Source organism: Motacilla alba, chromosome 2 (assembly GCF_015832195.1).
Source record: "Motacilla alba alba isolate MOTALB_02 chromosome 2, Motacilla_alba_V1.0_pri, whole genome shotgun sequence".
Classification (NCBI taxonomy): Eukaryota; Metazoa; Chordata; class Aves; order Passeriformes; family Motacillidae; genus Motacilla; species Motacilla alba.
This window is the reverse complement of record NC_052017.1, coordinates 5,187,922-5,202,536: the sequence shown is the minus strand read 5'-3', so window position 1 is coordinate 5,202,536 and position 14,615 is coordinate 5,187,922. Positions and strand designations below refer to the sequence as shown.

The 14,615-nt window shown below is 41.7% G+C and overlaps 1 protein-coding gene across 6 annotated transcripts in view; it reads right to left on the bottom strand.

Moving 5' to 3' along the window:
- LOC119698372 (sodium channel protein type 5 subunit alpha-like) overlaps nt 1-14,615 on the bottom strand; it is a 215,350-nt gene that overhangs the window by 120,888 nt on the left and 79,847 nt on the right. For all 6 annotated transcript variants that reach the window (XM_038130203.1, XM_038130206.1, XM_038130207.1 and 3 more), the window contains exons 9-10: nt 2,631-2,772; nt 771-968 (exon numbers count right to left, since the gene is read on the bottom strand). In XM_038130203.1, the coding sequence (XP_037986131.1) occupies nt 771-968; nt 2,631-2,772 (340 nt within the window). The remainder of the gene's footprint in view (nt 1-770; nt 969-2,630; nt 2,773-14,615) is intronic.

Sequence of the window (14,615 nt, the reverse complement as noted above, 5' to 3'; positions counted from 1 at the left end):
ACTACAGTGCTACGTGTTATTTCAGACTAATTTTCTTATTGTCTTCTTGCTCACAGCACCTAAAATGTTCTCTTCTGCTGTTTAATAGAAGCTTTCTACCCCGCACAAACCACATGCAAATTAAATACTGTGATTAGGGCTATAAGGCTACCTCCACCATTTGGCCTCCCTGGTTTGTTTAAATTTATGACATAACATTAAATCCATACCCTTTGCATAATTTGCAGATCTTAACCTCAAGGTCTGCCTGTTTACTTTTCCAGGAATGAAGCTGTATGTGCTTCAAAGAAGTTAATCTACACCTTCGTTATCAAACAACTGGATATTTACAGCAGGTTGAGCAAGACAGTGAAGAAAACAATGTATGCTAAAGGGGTGGTGAAAGGAGGTTCACCTGGGGCTCTGGCTGAGCTACCAAAACAGCTGGGTTGTGCTCAAATGCAGATGTAGCTTTGCCATCATTAAAACACCTCACATGCCAAAATATATTAATTTTCTCTGCTGGCATACATGGCATGGTTAAACCAGTACAGCTCTGGATATGTATACCTCAAATGGCCCCACTCCTAACAGGGAGAACTATATTTTTTCTTTCACCAAAAAATAAAAAAAAAAATGCAATAACTTCATCCAGTACAATTAACATTAAACTGCTTTCAAGCAAACTCTTACTTTGGTTATCACACAAATGTAAAATAAAGAGGATGTGAATCCCAAGGTCACATTTGTTCAAATCACCCAGAGCTAATCACGTCACATAGTTCACTGACCTCCTGCTCTTTCTTCAACATCTCCATGGCTTCCCGAAACTTTCTTTCCTTCTCCTCTGTTTCAGCAATAGTGGCTTGGTTCTGCTCCTCATATGCCATGGCCACAACAGCCAGAATCAGGTTGATCAGGTAAAACGAGCCCAGAAAGATAACCAGCATGAAAAAAAGCATGTAGATCTTCCCAGCAGATCTGAGAGTCTGTACGTGCAAAAGTAAAATTAACACTGCTTTACCATGTTTTTAAAAAGAAAAAGAAAGTAAAGAAAAGAAGGGGGTTCTTTTAAAATTAGATTTATAATATAATTGAATTCAGCCTTTGTTAATAGTTCAAACAGAAAGCCTTTGATGAGAAATGACAACCACATACAAGGAAATAATCTCCTCACCAACAAATTTTTATACCTTAATCAAAAATTGTGTGCCTTGCAGTGAATTAATTTCTATAAGAATAATGCTTTCAATGCTTTCCTCCTGTATCAAATATCTCTGCTGGTTTTCTTTTAGAATAGATATTAGAGTCAGTTGCACTGAAAAATTCCCCCACAGTTCAATCTGGTTTTGTCTGGTGTGTAGAAACCATCCAAGTGGGATTCATGTTGGATCCTCTACAATCCAGGTCCTTTTTCAGGGAGAAAAATACATGTTTAGGGTGCAACTCAACCAAATATCATTCAGACAACTGTGTCAGGATGAGAAGAACCAAACCTTGGGCTCTGTTGAATGTATCCCCTGGTTCTTCACCAGATTTATTGGCATAATTGGAATTTAGGGGGACAGCTTATGTGTAACAGATATGTAACAGATATGTAACAGATATGTCCCATGCTCAGTGTGTTGATCCTACTGACAGAAAACACTGTGTGATAGTATAAGGTCAAATAATAAAATGGAGTGATGTTCATCCTTATTTGCCGTGACAGTTTCTGTCTTCCAGAGTTGTACACGTAGCCCTTTGCCAAGCAAGGGAATGCAGCTGTTTAAAGAATCTTCCGTTTCGTTGTTTTGCATTTTCCTGAAGTGAAATTGTATAACTGGCTGTATGGGAAGCTGAAATCCCCCAAATCTTCAGTGATGTTTACCTCAGTACCTTCAGAGAGGTTCTGTCAACATTATCCCCTGATTTCCATACGATCACCTTCCAGTTTTGGCAGGTTTGAGATGCAGCAGCAAATTGTCAGTGGCTTCAAGGACAGAGAATGTAATTCAGTACCAAACTAGCATGTGTAGTTCTTTGGAGTTTGCACACATTTCAGGAAATGCATGCTGAAATGAGCATTTACTCAGAGACCCTTCCCATATGACTGTGAGTTGAGTCTGGATCTGTTTGTGCCTCTGTCTGTCAGGCGTCCATGATGAAGAGCTTGCAGCAGAGAGAACTGAAATGCATCATATAGTTTTACCATTTTCTGAATTTTTGTTCATCACCACGCCTTGCAAAACCAGATATGACAAGAACACAGGTGCTTCTCTGGCCTTTTCTGGAGCTGGACTCAAAATATTAACTTGTGTTTCACCAACCACCGAAAAATCACCAAGTGGTGATGTGGTGATCTTCCTTAAGTGGTGAACTTCATTTAGACTCAGGTGAACTGGTGTCTTTCTCTCAGTACCACTTTTTCTCAATTTCCCCAAACACCTGGCCTAATGTCTTCAGATATCCCCCCTCTTAAGAAAATAAATTAATAATTACAACAGATTGTTCTTCTCCAGAACATCTGATTATCCTTCTCTAGGACGTGCACAAAGCACAGTTTACCTAATAACCAGCAATTCTTTTTTGTCTTTAACTGTTGTATATGCCACTGTAACAAGATGATGTCTTTATTTATGTTTTTGAACAGTAATAAAATGACCCCATACCTGTTGGTAAAGACGCTCCCAGTAATCTTGGGTCATAAGACGGAACAAGGAGAGAAAGGCCCAGCCAAAAGTATCAAAGCTTGTGTAACCATGGTCAGGATTTTCCCCAGCCTTCAGACATATATATCCCTCAGGGCACGTGCTGCAAAACATCAAATACAATCTGTGAGATGCATCTTAGATGGCTCCAACATGGAGAAACTGATTTCCAGGGAAACACATCCAATGCCTCAGGTCAAGAGCACAGGTCATCCATGGTAAGCTCCTTCACTGTGCAAAACCACAGGAAACAGGTGATGCTACTTCACAATATCCAAGGTCTTGGTAATCTTATCTTTTCTTTGAAAGGATAAACAGGAAAATAACAACCACAGCACAAGCTGCAATGGGAAATAATCATCTAGCATTTCACAAATTTTGAATAGACTGGAATTAGGGTTTTATATATGATTTCTCTTGGCACTTATTCCTAATTAAGAATCAAAAACCTGTTTGTCTCCTGTTACAGTTGCAGGTAACACTGTGATGGTGAACCTGCTCTTTTGGTTACACAGTCTGACACTGGCTGGGCACCACCAGCCTGTGCTATTGGAGCACCTTCCTGATTGCTTCCTCTGCCTGACCTCACTCACCTCCCAAAAGGATTAAATGTTTAATCTAAGAAACCCAGCCCTTTGTTCCACTCACCGCCACAGTCTGGGGTCATGACATTTTTTTCTATTTCTGCCAGGAAATGCTTTCCTTGTGTGTCTTGTGGATTACTGTATTAAATGGTATGCAGATAGCATGAATTTCACTGGCTCTCATTAACCTTTGAGGCTCTTTACAAGTAATTTTCTAGCCCCATATGCCAGAAGAGATAAAAAGTGCTCTCAGTGGTACTGTGTAAGCACTGAACTACATCATCAAGTGAAACACAAGGTAGAAGAGATCCTGGGTTGAGGTTCCAGCCTCTCAGAACAGATTAGTCAAAAACCCCCACAGCTCTTGCACATCAGAAGCCACTCTCTAAAAAATAAGGTATGACCAATTAGAAACTGAAGACATAGAAATATGCAAAGGCTTTCTTTGGCATTTCTTTGGTATCCTAAGAAGAGAATATGAGATCAAGTGCCCTGCAAACTTGTGGTATTTGGGAATTTTTTTAGGTGAGAACGATCTAATATCCGGAGAAGCAGATCTCAGCAGAATGTGCAGTTACACCAGCTCTCCCTGCTCTACCAATCCTGCAGATAGAGATGAACCTGGTACAATTCCCTGCAAATTCCAGCTGCCACAACTGGGGATGGTTGGAACATAAGGGATTTTTGGCATATCACCAGTCATGTAGATGGTATAGCTTTAAGCTTCATTTTCTCCCAGAAAAATATCTTACAGTTTCTCAATTCACTGCTACTTTTTTTACCAAAGCAGAATATTGCCAGAAATTGAAATGCAAAGCAGAAATACAAATAAAGCAAACTAATTTTTAAGATTCCAGAAAAAAAAATTGATCCCCGAGAAAGCAGAGTGTGTGTCAGTGTGAAAACTGGTGTTCTTTTTCTTTAAAAACTATAATTTTTATACAGATATAAAATAAATTTTACAGCACAGGATAACAACCTCTATTGCATGTCAAAATGAGAACATGTTTTTATACAAATCCATGTTGTTTGCCACCACCCTTAGACATTCAACAGCACTTTTAGAATCTTAATTTAGTATCAGTAGTGAATCACAAATTTTGAAGTAAGTCTGCTTTGAACGCTGATAAAAGGAGTGCTGAAGCATTGCAAAATGTGTGCAGATCCTTGTTTACAGTAATTTTCAGAAAAAGCAATAAAAAATGAACAGCTGATGTTTAGTGAATTAAATGTTACACACAAGTGGGGATATAATAAGTGACTCTGTCACCTTAGGTAGAGCCAAGTTAGCTTATACCAGTCAAGAATTCAGATAATAACATTTACATCTCACAAAGAAAGAAAAAGAGTCACTCCTAATTTTTGCCTGCCAGTCTAGAAATGCTGCCTTCTAGATCCTTCCTACTTTGACTATTTTTTTTTGTAATAAGAGCCACATTCCAATAAAAAATAGAGTAACTTCACTGAGTTAAAGATAATAAAATGCAGAAATCTCATATTTTTCCCCCTAAAATATGCAGATGCACAATGAATGTCTCTTGCATACCCATGTCCTTTTTTGAGGCAGACTTTTTCACTAAACCTCCTCTCTCCCAAAGGCAGCATCTGCTGTCACTCTTCTGCAGAGATGTGAGATTTCTGCCTCTGATCTCCTGCAGCAAAGAGCCTTCATTGCCCGTGATGTGCCACTCAGCTGCTCAGGAGCTCTGAGAAATGGATTCTCCAGGCTCCTGAGAAGGAAATTCCCTTTGCTGGCTCTAAGACATCGTGTCTACACAAGACACAAACATTTCTGTAAGGCTGATGATTTCTGCTATGGGAAAATGACTTCATTCACACACTGGGTGTGGTTGGAAACTCTCTGATCATGTCCAGAGGTGCAGAGTCCTTTCCTTCATCTCTCCCTAAAGAGAAATCCTGAGTGGCTCCATTGCTCTGGTCTCATTGTTCTTATTTTATCATTTTTACTAATGGCTAAAACAACCCAATGCAGCTGAGAGAAACTTTGCTGGTGGTTATTTTAATGGTGAACTTCAGCCTAGGCAGGGCAGTCACTTGGAAATCAGGCTTCTTCTACAATAAGTTGCCTAAAATCTTAGACAAAATGGAAATTTTGCCATTAATATAAATTATTGAGAAGGGTGAGATTTTCCTCTGAATCTCAATTAGTAGGGAGAATTTCCTCTTAATCTCTTCCCCCTTTTGAACAAGAGCCTGGGAGAAAGGGGATTTTGGAGCGTTGGGATGAATTTTCATAGGAATTTCTGAGAATGCATTAGAGGATAAAGAGTCACTCAGGTTCACTGCCAATGATGCTTTCTAGGGAAACTTTTGACAAAGAAGAATTTTCAAGCAGGTGCTCAAGGCATTTTACTTTGCTTGGAAATCTGTAGGACACGGAGATGTAACCCCTCTAACTGTGAAAGTGAGCAGTAGTACCTCAGAAGAACACTTTCTGATTATAATACAATTAGTATTATACACATATAATACATTTTTTTGATTTTTCATTCTGTCCTTATAGGTTATTTTCTGACCCCATAGTGAATGGTTTAACCCCAGCTGGCAGCCAAACCCCACAGAGCTGCTCACTCACCCCAGTCCCAGTGGGATGGGGGACAAAATTGGATGAGTAACAGTGAGAAATCTCATGTGCTGAGATAAAGACAGCTTAATAAGGCAGAAAAGGAAGAAAATAACAACGTTAATAATTACAACAATAAAAGAATTGAATTACACAAGTGATGCTCAGTGCAACAGTTCACCCCTTGCTGACCACTGCCCAACCAGTCCCCAGCCAGCTTTCCCCCACTGTTTATATACTGAGTGTCTGGAATATCCCTCTGGCCAGCTGGGCTCACCTGTCCTGGCTGTGTCCCCTCCCAGCTCCCTGTGTCCCCCCAGCCTCCTCACTGGCAGAGCATGAGGAGCTGAGAAGTCTTTCACTTAGTAGAAGCACTTCTTAGCAACAACTGAAAACATTAGTGTGTTACCAACATCATTCTGATCCTAAATCCAAAACACATCATTGTAGCAGCCATGAGGAAGAAAATTACCTCCATCCCAGCTGAAACCTGGAAAACACACTTCTCTAATATTTTTTTTCAGCTTTAAGAGCATTCAAACGAGGTGCTGCAGGAACCCCAGCCCAAAAATGTTGTTAATGTTAGCTTACACTCTTATTATGGCAACCAGACCCTTGAGACAGAATTTCCTACTTGTCAACTCCTTATTCCTACTCACCCTCTTTCGTAGCCAAGCAGAGAGATAACCCACGGGGTATGGGAACATGTTAAAAACACTGAGAGGAAAACAAAACGCTGCTTCCCAGAAAAACATTACAGAAATTTAGGTATAAGGCTCTCACATGAGAATATTATTCTGCAACTGACAGTATCTCCTCTGAGGATTTTTTTAAGGAGCCTCAAGATTTTACTGAACCTTCCTCCATGTATGACATTAAGCTTACCCCCTCTGAATTTTTTAGCAAACTCTTCAGCTTCTTTTACCTCAGGGAAGCATTTGAGAGGATTGTACTCTCCTCTGATGCACAGGGATGGGCAACAAAAACAAGCTATATAAATATACCATCCTCCACAGGAGTGTCACAGGATGCTGTTCAATTGATCACAATAAAATTAGTGTCATTGATTCAGAAAAGTTAAAAGCAGCAGCCTACCTACCTATCCATCAGGCTGTAATCACCACTGCAAGCTGGCATTGGTACAGGAAATTAAAGGACATAAGAAACAGCTTTGGTTTAAATAACACAGGCTGGGAATGCCAGAGAGCTGTAGCTGAGGGGCATAATTACAAAATGCTCTGTCTCAAGAGTTTAATCTAGGCAAGCCAAGCAACCTGCTGATCCAGCCCACAGTGGCCAATAGGGCTGGGCAATAAAGGAAGATTTGTAAAACATCCGTGCACTGGATTGTAACATCCAGAGCCTGAAAATGCAGGGAGGGTTTTCCATGTGCTACCAGCTGACATCTGTGAGGTGGGGGCTGCACTTTCTTTGGGTTTAGGTTGCAAAGGGACACTCTGGCTTGCTCACTTCTGAAGCAGTGAAGCACATACCACAGACACAGCAAAAATTATAAAACCAAACTTCTATTTTGTTTAAGAGTCCCTTAGTGTCCCTGCTTAGGTCACACCTTAAGCCTAAGAATGCAGAACTCAAGCTGAAAAGTTTGTAGCTGATATCTTTGACACATGGCTAAATCCTGGGCAATGGGAATCGCCCTGGTGGTTGAAAATGGAACCCCCAAGGTGGGGTTTGAAAGCCTGGCAGCCTTTGAAGGACAGACAATGCCCATGGCCTCCATGGCTGGTTGATGTGCACAGTAGAGACTTCCTCAACCTGCCTCATCCTGCTAAAGTCCACAGACCACAAAAGAGAGGCTTAGGTTTCCTTTAGACCACAGATCTAAGTATTTTTCCCTGCACTTTCCATATTTTCTCCTTTCCCTGGACTCTGAGGAAGGAGACAGCAAAATAGTCAAAATAGAAGACCATACTGTGGCTTAGAGATCCTTAGACTAACATTTGCTCTTACCCAAAAAAATGAAACTACCCATTCTAAAATGGGAAAATATTTTAAAAAATTAATGTTGCAAGGGTAACTGGGCATGTAGGAGAAAGGGGCCAAAAGCCAGCAGCACTTCAGCCAAAGCCATTGATGTCAGTGGGTGCTTGATGTGCTTGAAAGTCACAGGTTTTTCCTTTCCCTGCTCTTTCTTGTTTTGTAATATTAAAGACTAATCACAGTTAGAGTGTCTGACTTACAATTCCCCACTAATTACCATCTAAAAGCCAAAATCTGACTTGCAGTACCATGCTTTGTCTTGGATAGGTCTGACCAGGAGCTCCCAGCAGCTCTCACTCCAACCATCCAAATGGACAGAGAGAATACGAAGGACATTTTTAAAAGCAAGGGAAGGGGTGCCAATTGTCTGAAAGGATGGAAGTGCAAGCAGATTGAACCATATGCTGCAGGGAAATGGAGGAAAAAAAAACAAAACAAGGATGACAAAGAAGAGAAGAAATGCTCAGAATAAAGAGCAACATCAACCAAGAATTGAAACTGGAGAAAAGAGAAGGAGGTGCCCATGAGCAGGCTTGCGCACAGGCTCAGAGCACCCACGGCCCTGTGCATGCTTCTGACTCGAATCCAGGAAAAGGTTCAGCCTCCCTCACTGGCTGCTGGCTCATGGAGCAGATGGAGAAGCCTTGGGTTCAGCCCGTGACATTGGAGCGCTCCGCGCGGACGCGAGCGCAGAGGGGAGAGACCCTCTCCTGCAGCCTGCCTTCCTCAGGCTCCACACTGCTGCCAGGCAAGCAAGATCTTGTTTCTTCTGACTTGATCCAGTGGCCAGACACCAGAGCTTCTGTCTAACCCACCAAACAAAATGTAGGGCAATAATTTATCATCATAAACATAACAGTAGATTACTGCCTAATGAAGGCTGTAGCCTCTAGTAAGTCTGCTCCTCTCATGTGGCTGATGAGCTTATTACAGCTTTGACTAAGAGGTAATATTACCCCTCCTTAAGAATTGAGTGGATTTGGATTTAATCCCTACTGCTGCTGTTTGACCAGAGACATGATCTTCCAAATACACCACTGATCCCTAGGATTGGGGACTGTTATTATTGCTCCTAAACCTGTATCATTCCTCAAGTCATGCCCATAGCACCTTCAAGGTGTCACACTTGCTTTCTGTTTGTTGAGGTTTTCTCACCATGAGCAGACCATCCTCACTCTCCTGTAGCTGTAACCAGCTCAACATAAATGGAAAAGCTTATGTGATTTACATCAGGATCTGGGTAAATTCATTTAAGGTGTGCTGCACAGCCTGGCGGTTTGAAACAAATTCACTAGTATTGCTTGATAATCTGGGATGTAATTACCTATTTAGCTCTAGTAGTTTAAGCAACACAGTTACTGCCAAAATACCCTTGCTTTGGTGACATTTGAAGAGAACACATTTGGAAATTGTGTCCCTTTCTCCACTCAAGCAACCTTTACAGCCTCTCCCACCTGTGAGCCCAGCTGTACCACATCAGGCTGCATTTGGTGAGGGTAACGCACACACCAATCCCATTAGGCACATGCCAAAGCTCCCAGTATCCCATTTGCTGGAATGGACCCATTCTGCAGCAAATTAAACACTGGCAGACCATGACCTGCCTGACAAAGCTGGGTAGTCCTGACAGGACTTGCAACCAGGGCTTTCTCCTGAACTGAAGATTTTCTCTCTTCTCCAAAAGTTACTTCTTGTTTCTATTGTACTCTGTTCCTTGTAAGCACAAAACAAATTCCTGCAGTACATCAAAGGGGAAAATGCAGTCAGATAAACAAAATGAAAACAACAAAAAAGTTCTGTCTGATTAAATGAAGGAAAGTCAAATTTCAGGTATTGCTGTTGCTTCCCAGGAGTGTCTATGTGCAACTCCTCTGCCCCACTCATCCACAGACTGCACCTCTGAAATACCAAACCTTCAAGTCAAGATAGCTCTTCTCACCCTGTTTGTCCAGCATCCAGTACAATGTGGTCTGAATCTAGGACTTTCTTGTAGAAAACAATTAGTATCAACAAAAACAGCAATAATAATAAAAACCACAGATATAAATTGAGGCAACTTAGAGCTGCAATGGTCCTAATTGCCAGCAGCAGAATAACAGAGGCAGCTGTGTGCACCTTCCCCTGGTGGAGCTCCCCAGTTTCTGGTGGAGCTGGGGCTGTGTTGCTGGATGCTGTTTGACATGTTCTGGTGGACACACATTTTTCCAGGCACTCCCCTGCCAAGTTCTGGGTGAGAGCTGCAGCAGCACTGGTGGAAGCACCCCATAGCAGCTCTCCTCCTCAGCACGGAGCATGTTTCTTCTCTACCCTTCAGGGGTGTGATAAGCCTTTACAAGGTGCTTTAAATCACTGCCTGGAGGATGCATAAAGGCAAAGGAATGTTACTACAGCTCAGAGAGATCAAAGTGCTGCATCGCTGTACGTGTAAGGAGCCTGCTGACGGGAGGGTGATGGGGAGATACTGCCACAAAAACCCTGCTTTTGGTGCTCATGGAGACCATGAAAACAGGCATCTGATGCGATTTTACATGGGGGTATTAATTACCTTAGTAAAATGCCACACCACAGAAGAAAACAAATGTTTGGGGTTTTTTTTCCTGATAATGCCTTAGAAAGAGTTAGGACTGACACAAAGACTTTGAGGAGCACTACAACACATGGTCATTCCTTCATCCCTTATATGCAATGAGCTCAGTGACAGAATTCACCAAACCATAGAGAATCTTGTCCCACCGTGTACATTATTTTAATGTATCCTGTTAAGAAAAATCAAGGTCATAGTAAGAATAAAGGTAGCTAAAGTTTCTATAGCAACAATTACTAGGATGCAGTTGCCAAAGGTGCTTTCTTGTTTTTCCTGAAGTAGATTTACTGGCTGCTATTTCCTTCCTGTTCACTAGTCTTTTTTGGTAATATCAGTACAGACATGATGCAAATGTGCTTTCATTGTCAGGATGATTTTGTAGACTCTTCCTGCCCATGAGCTGAACACACAGGACATATCATGTGTAAGGGTAAAAAAAAAATTAAGCAGTCTGATCCAAAGGGGGCACAACTGACTTAAAACATGTACACTTTTCTGAAAAAGCCAGCTCCTTGTTGTAATTGCAAATGAAAAAGTGAAAAGAAAGAATTTAAGTTTCTCTTTTGTGTCTGTTTGTTTACTTTGTACATTGACAGCATCTTGTCTCTTTCTCCTAATGGATGAATTTCCTTGCTGTTTCTATTGCTCAACCAAACCTTCAGGCAGGAGGTGAAATAAAAACAGCAGCCTAAACACAGCGGACAAACATCCCAGTGAAATTACAGCAGGATGAAAGTGAAAATGCTTCAGAGCTGAAATGCATCTTCCTTTCTCACAGACAGATAATTCCACGCTGCTGCAGCCCCAAAAAAATCTTTACTCTGGAGAAGCAGGGGACTCTGCAGTGCTGTCACCTCACCAGAGTGAGTGGGTAAATGACACCAAGAAGGAACAAGTTGGAATTGCACAAGAGGGCTGGTGTGGCCTGACAGGGATGTGCTCCACACTGGGAATCTGCTCTGGTGGTGGTCTGCTCCAGCAGGATGCCTCCTTGGATCTGGAGGTGGGACCAGGAGGACAGACATACAGGATGTGTGTATGTAGCTATGTATTTTTATAGGAAGTATGTGGGGGTGCCTACTGTTACCTGCTGCTCTGCAGCCTTCACAAATCATGCTCCACTTGATGCCAGGACTAGATTTCACTAAAGAAAGAGCAGTTCTCACCTTCTGCTCCCACCTAAGATCTCCCAATTATTTGACCATTTTACTGGATCTTTACTGCACCTTCCTTGAGGCTGAAACAAGGTGTTCAACTTGGATAAGATATGTACTGGGGATTAAATTGAAAACCAAATTTATAGAATTTGTAATTCCTTTTAAAAAATCAGACTATCTGAGCTTTCTCCATTTATTTTAAACAAATAAAAGAGAAGATGCTGAAATTGCAAAGAGAAACAATTTGTGTATCTCCCAGTGCAGCCACATCCAAAAGAACTACTAAATTTAACCTCCAAATGAATCTAAAACCATCAACAACTGCAAATACACTACTTTTTTGGGGTTTTTTTGTTAAGGGAGCCTTACTGTTAGCACTGCTCCCAGTCTGACCAATCTGTCACACACAGAGCAAAGCATTTTTCTATCAGTTTCGTTTTCTGAATGTGCTTGTTGTGAAACACCAAGCAGGTGTCATTTTGAGCCAAAGAATATCTTTGATCACAATAATTTGATTTTCTCTCTCCTCCAAAAGTTACTTCTTGTTTCTATTGTACTCAGTTCCCTGTAAGCACAAAACAAATTCTTGCAGTACATCAAGGGGGAAAATGCAGTCAGATAAACAAAATGAAAAGCAACAAAAAAACTCTGTCTGATTAAAGGAAGAAAAGTCAGATTTCAGGTTTCAAGAAGAAGGTTTCTGAGGCATCACATGGGAAACCCCACAGACACATTAGCCCTTCTGCACCTAAGAAATTTGCCATCTCCCTGACATTCCTACCATGTCTCTGTAGCATGGTTTTTAAAGTAGATTCTTGAGGTTGCTTGAGCATATCTAAAAACACAAATAAATGGGTTTTTTTTCCTGCCTCTCTGCCAGGTCAAGTACTAGACACATGTTTGCTACAGCTGAGTGACATACATTTTTTGAAATCCCTTCTGAACTGTAATCATTATTACCTAGATCCATTACCTCCTGCTTTATTGGCAGCTTGGGTGCTTGTTCAGAAAACAGTCCCTCCTAGTAATGTAATAAAGCCCCCACCTTGGAGATAATTAGATTGCCTGTGATATAGAATCCACTGATGATCATTTCCCTGCTGATTTTGGCTTGCTACTCCAGCTCAGGTTGCAGCCTCCATCACTACACGCTCTTGCATTAGACCACTTGAGTCTCATCACCTAACAATTGCCAGAGCAGATTTATTTGGATTTTTTTTTAACTCTTCCATAATAACAGCAACCAGACAAACCTCAGAGTGTCATTAACATGCTTTTAAAAATGCACTGAAATGGTTTTTTCAATTACCTCAAGATTTAATATCCTAGCCACAACACAGATATGCCTCAGTCTGACAACAAATCCTTCCAGGAGAGAGCACATGACACTGCCCTTCCCTGAATTTCCTTTGGGTCCTCAGTGTGTCCTAGAGGCTGATGAATTCAAACTGTGAGCAAAAGCACATTCCACAAATGCTGTGAACACTCAGACATGGCCTTGCCAGCTCTCTTGCCTTACCACACCTTCCTGATGCCCTGACGTCTTCCCAATCCAAGAGTCCTCACTTGCCACGAATTTCATTACTAATAAATGAGGGAACCACAACCTCATGCATCTACTTCCTCTGAAGTCCCCTCCCTTGCTCCTGTGGTGCAGAAGGTCCCAAGCATGCAGGTTTTGGTTTACTGTTGACCACCCTTGCTCTTGGCTTCAGTCATTGAAGGGTGAGAGAAAACAAATCCACTTAGGTACGTCAGCTTGTAAATGATGCTCTCCCTGTCCCAACAGGTGGGAATACATGACTTTGCACATCCCCTGGGGCCTGAGGATCATCTTTCTAATTATCTTCATGCCCTTAAACAACAGCAGTGGATGACTGGCAGCAACCCTGTGCGATGCGTAGCAGATGAGACAACACTTGGTAATTCTGAGCTAAAAAAACCCAGTGTAAGTAGGAATATTTATTACCCATTTTTGGCCATTTAAACCTTACCCAGTGGTATTAAATACTTAACTAAAGCAGCAAAAGGCTGAAGAAGAAAGAAACGAGGCATAAAGGGATAGTTGGTTTCCCTTGATGTCACAAACATTGACAAGTTTTGATGTATTTATCAAAACAAGTACAAGAACACTCAGTTTGAAGGTGTCATTTTTGTCTTCTTATACCCAAGAACTGCAAATTCTCCCCTGACTGTTTCATGCTGTAATTCTCTTGTGGGCACAGTGCCTCCACCAGAGGTTTTCTCCAACCATGGCTTTTTGCTGCAATTTATTAACTTTCATGGGGAGGAAAGAGGGTGGGTTTGCTCATTTGCCTTGCTACAAACTAACCCTTAAATCCACACAGGCTGCCAATATATAAATACTCCATGGGTACTGGATTGGTATTTAACTTCCCACCAGTTGAACAATTCCAAAGCAGTAGCAATCAACTCTTTCAGCACTGCCCATGAGCAGCAGCTTTCCACCACCACAGCTCAGGTCACCAGTGAGAACAATGAATATTCCATCACACACAAAATATTGTTGCTGGGCAGAGCACTTGTTTTTCCCAATATTGGTTTGCAAAGCCTGAGGTTCACCAGCACAATGGAGATTGCCAGATCCTGGGATTCCCGGGAAACATCCCAATAGTCTTGGAGTTCTGCCTGAGCCTGGATAAACACAATGTATTACAATCAACAAAGGCCCTAATTAATGGATGCTGACATTGTACCTCCCGAGGAACAAACACAGGGGAAAGCATGGCCCTCTGCCCAAGGATCTTGGAGTCTAACTCAGGCTGGCAATACAGATCAGACACACCAGGCCTGCAGAGGGAAGGCTGACACGGAGCTTTCCCTTTGTCTCATGTCAATACAGATACAGGCAGTGGCAGCAGAAAGCAAAACATCTCTCCCCAGGACCTGAGGGCTTTTCTTGCCTTTTTGTCCACAAGCAAGTTCAGATTTTATCTTCCCTTCATCTCCCTTCATCTCCCTGCACACACATGCCTTTTTTTCTCATTAAATTCCTCCTTTTTTTTTTTTTCTTTT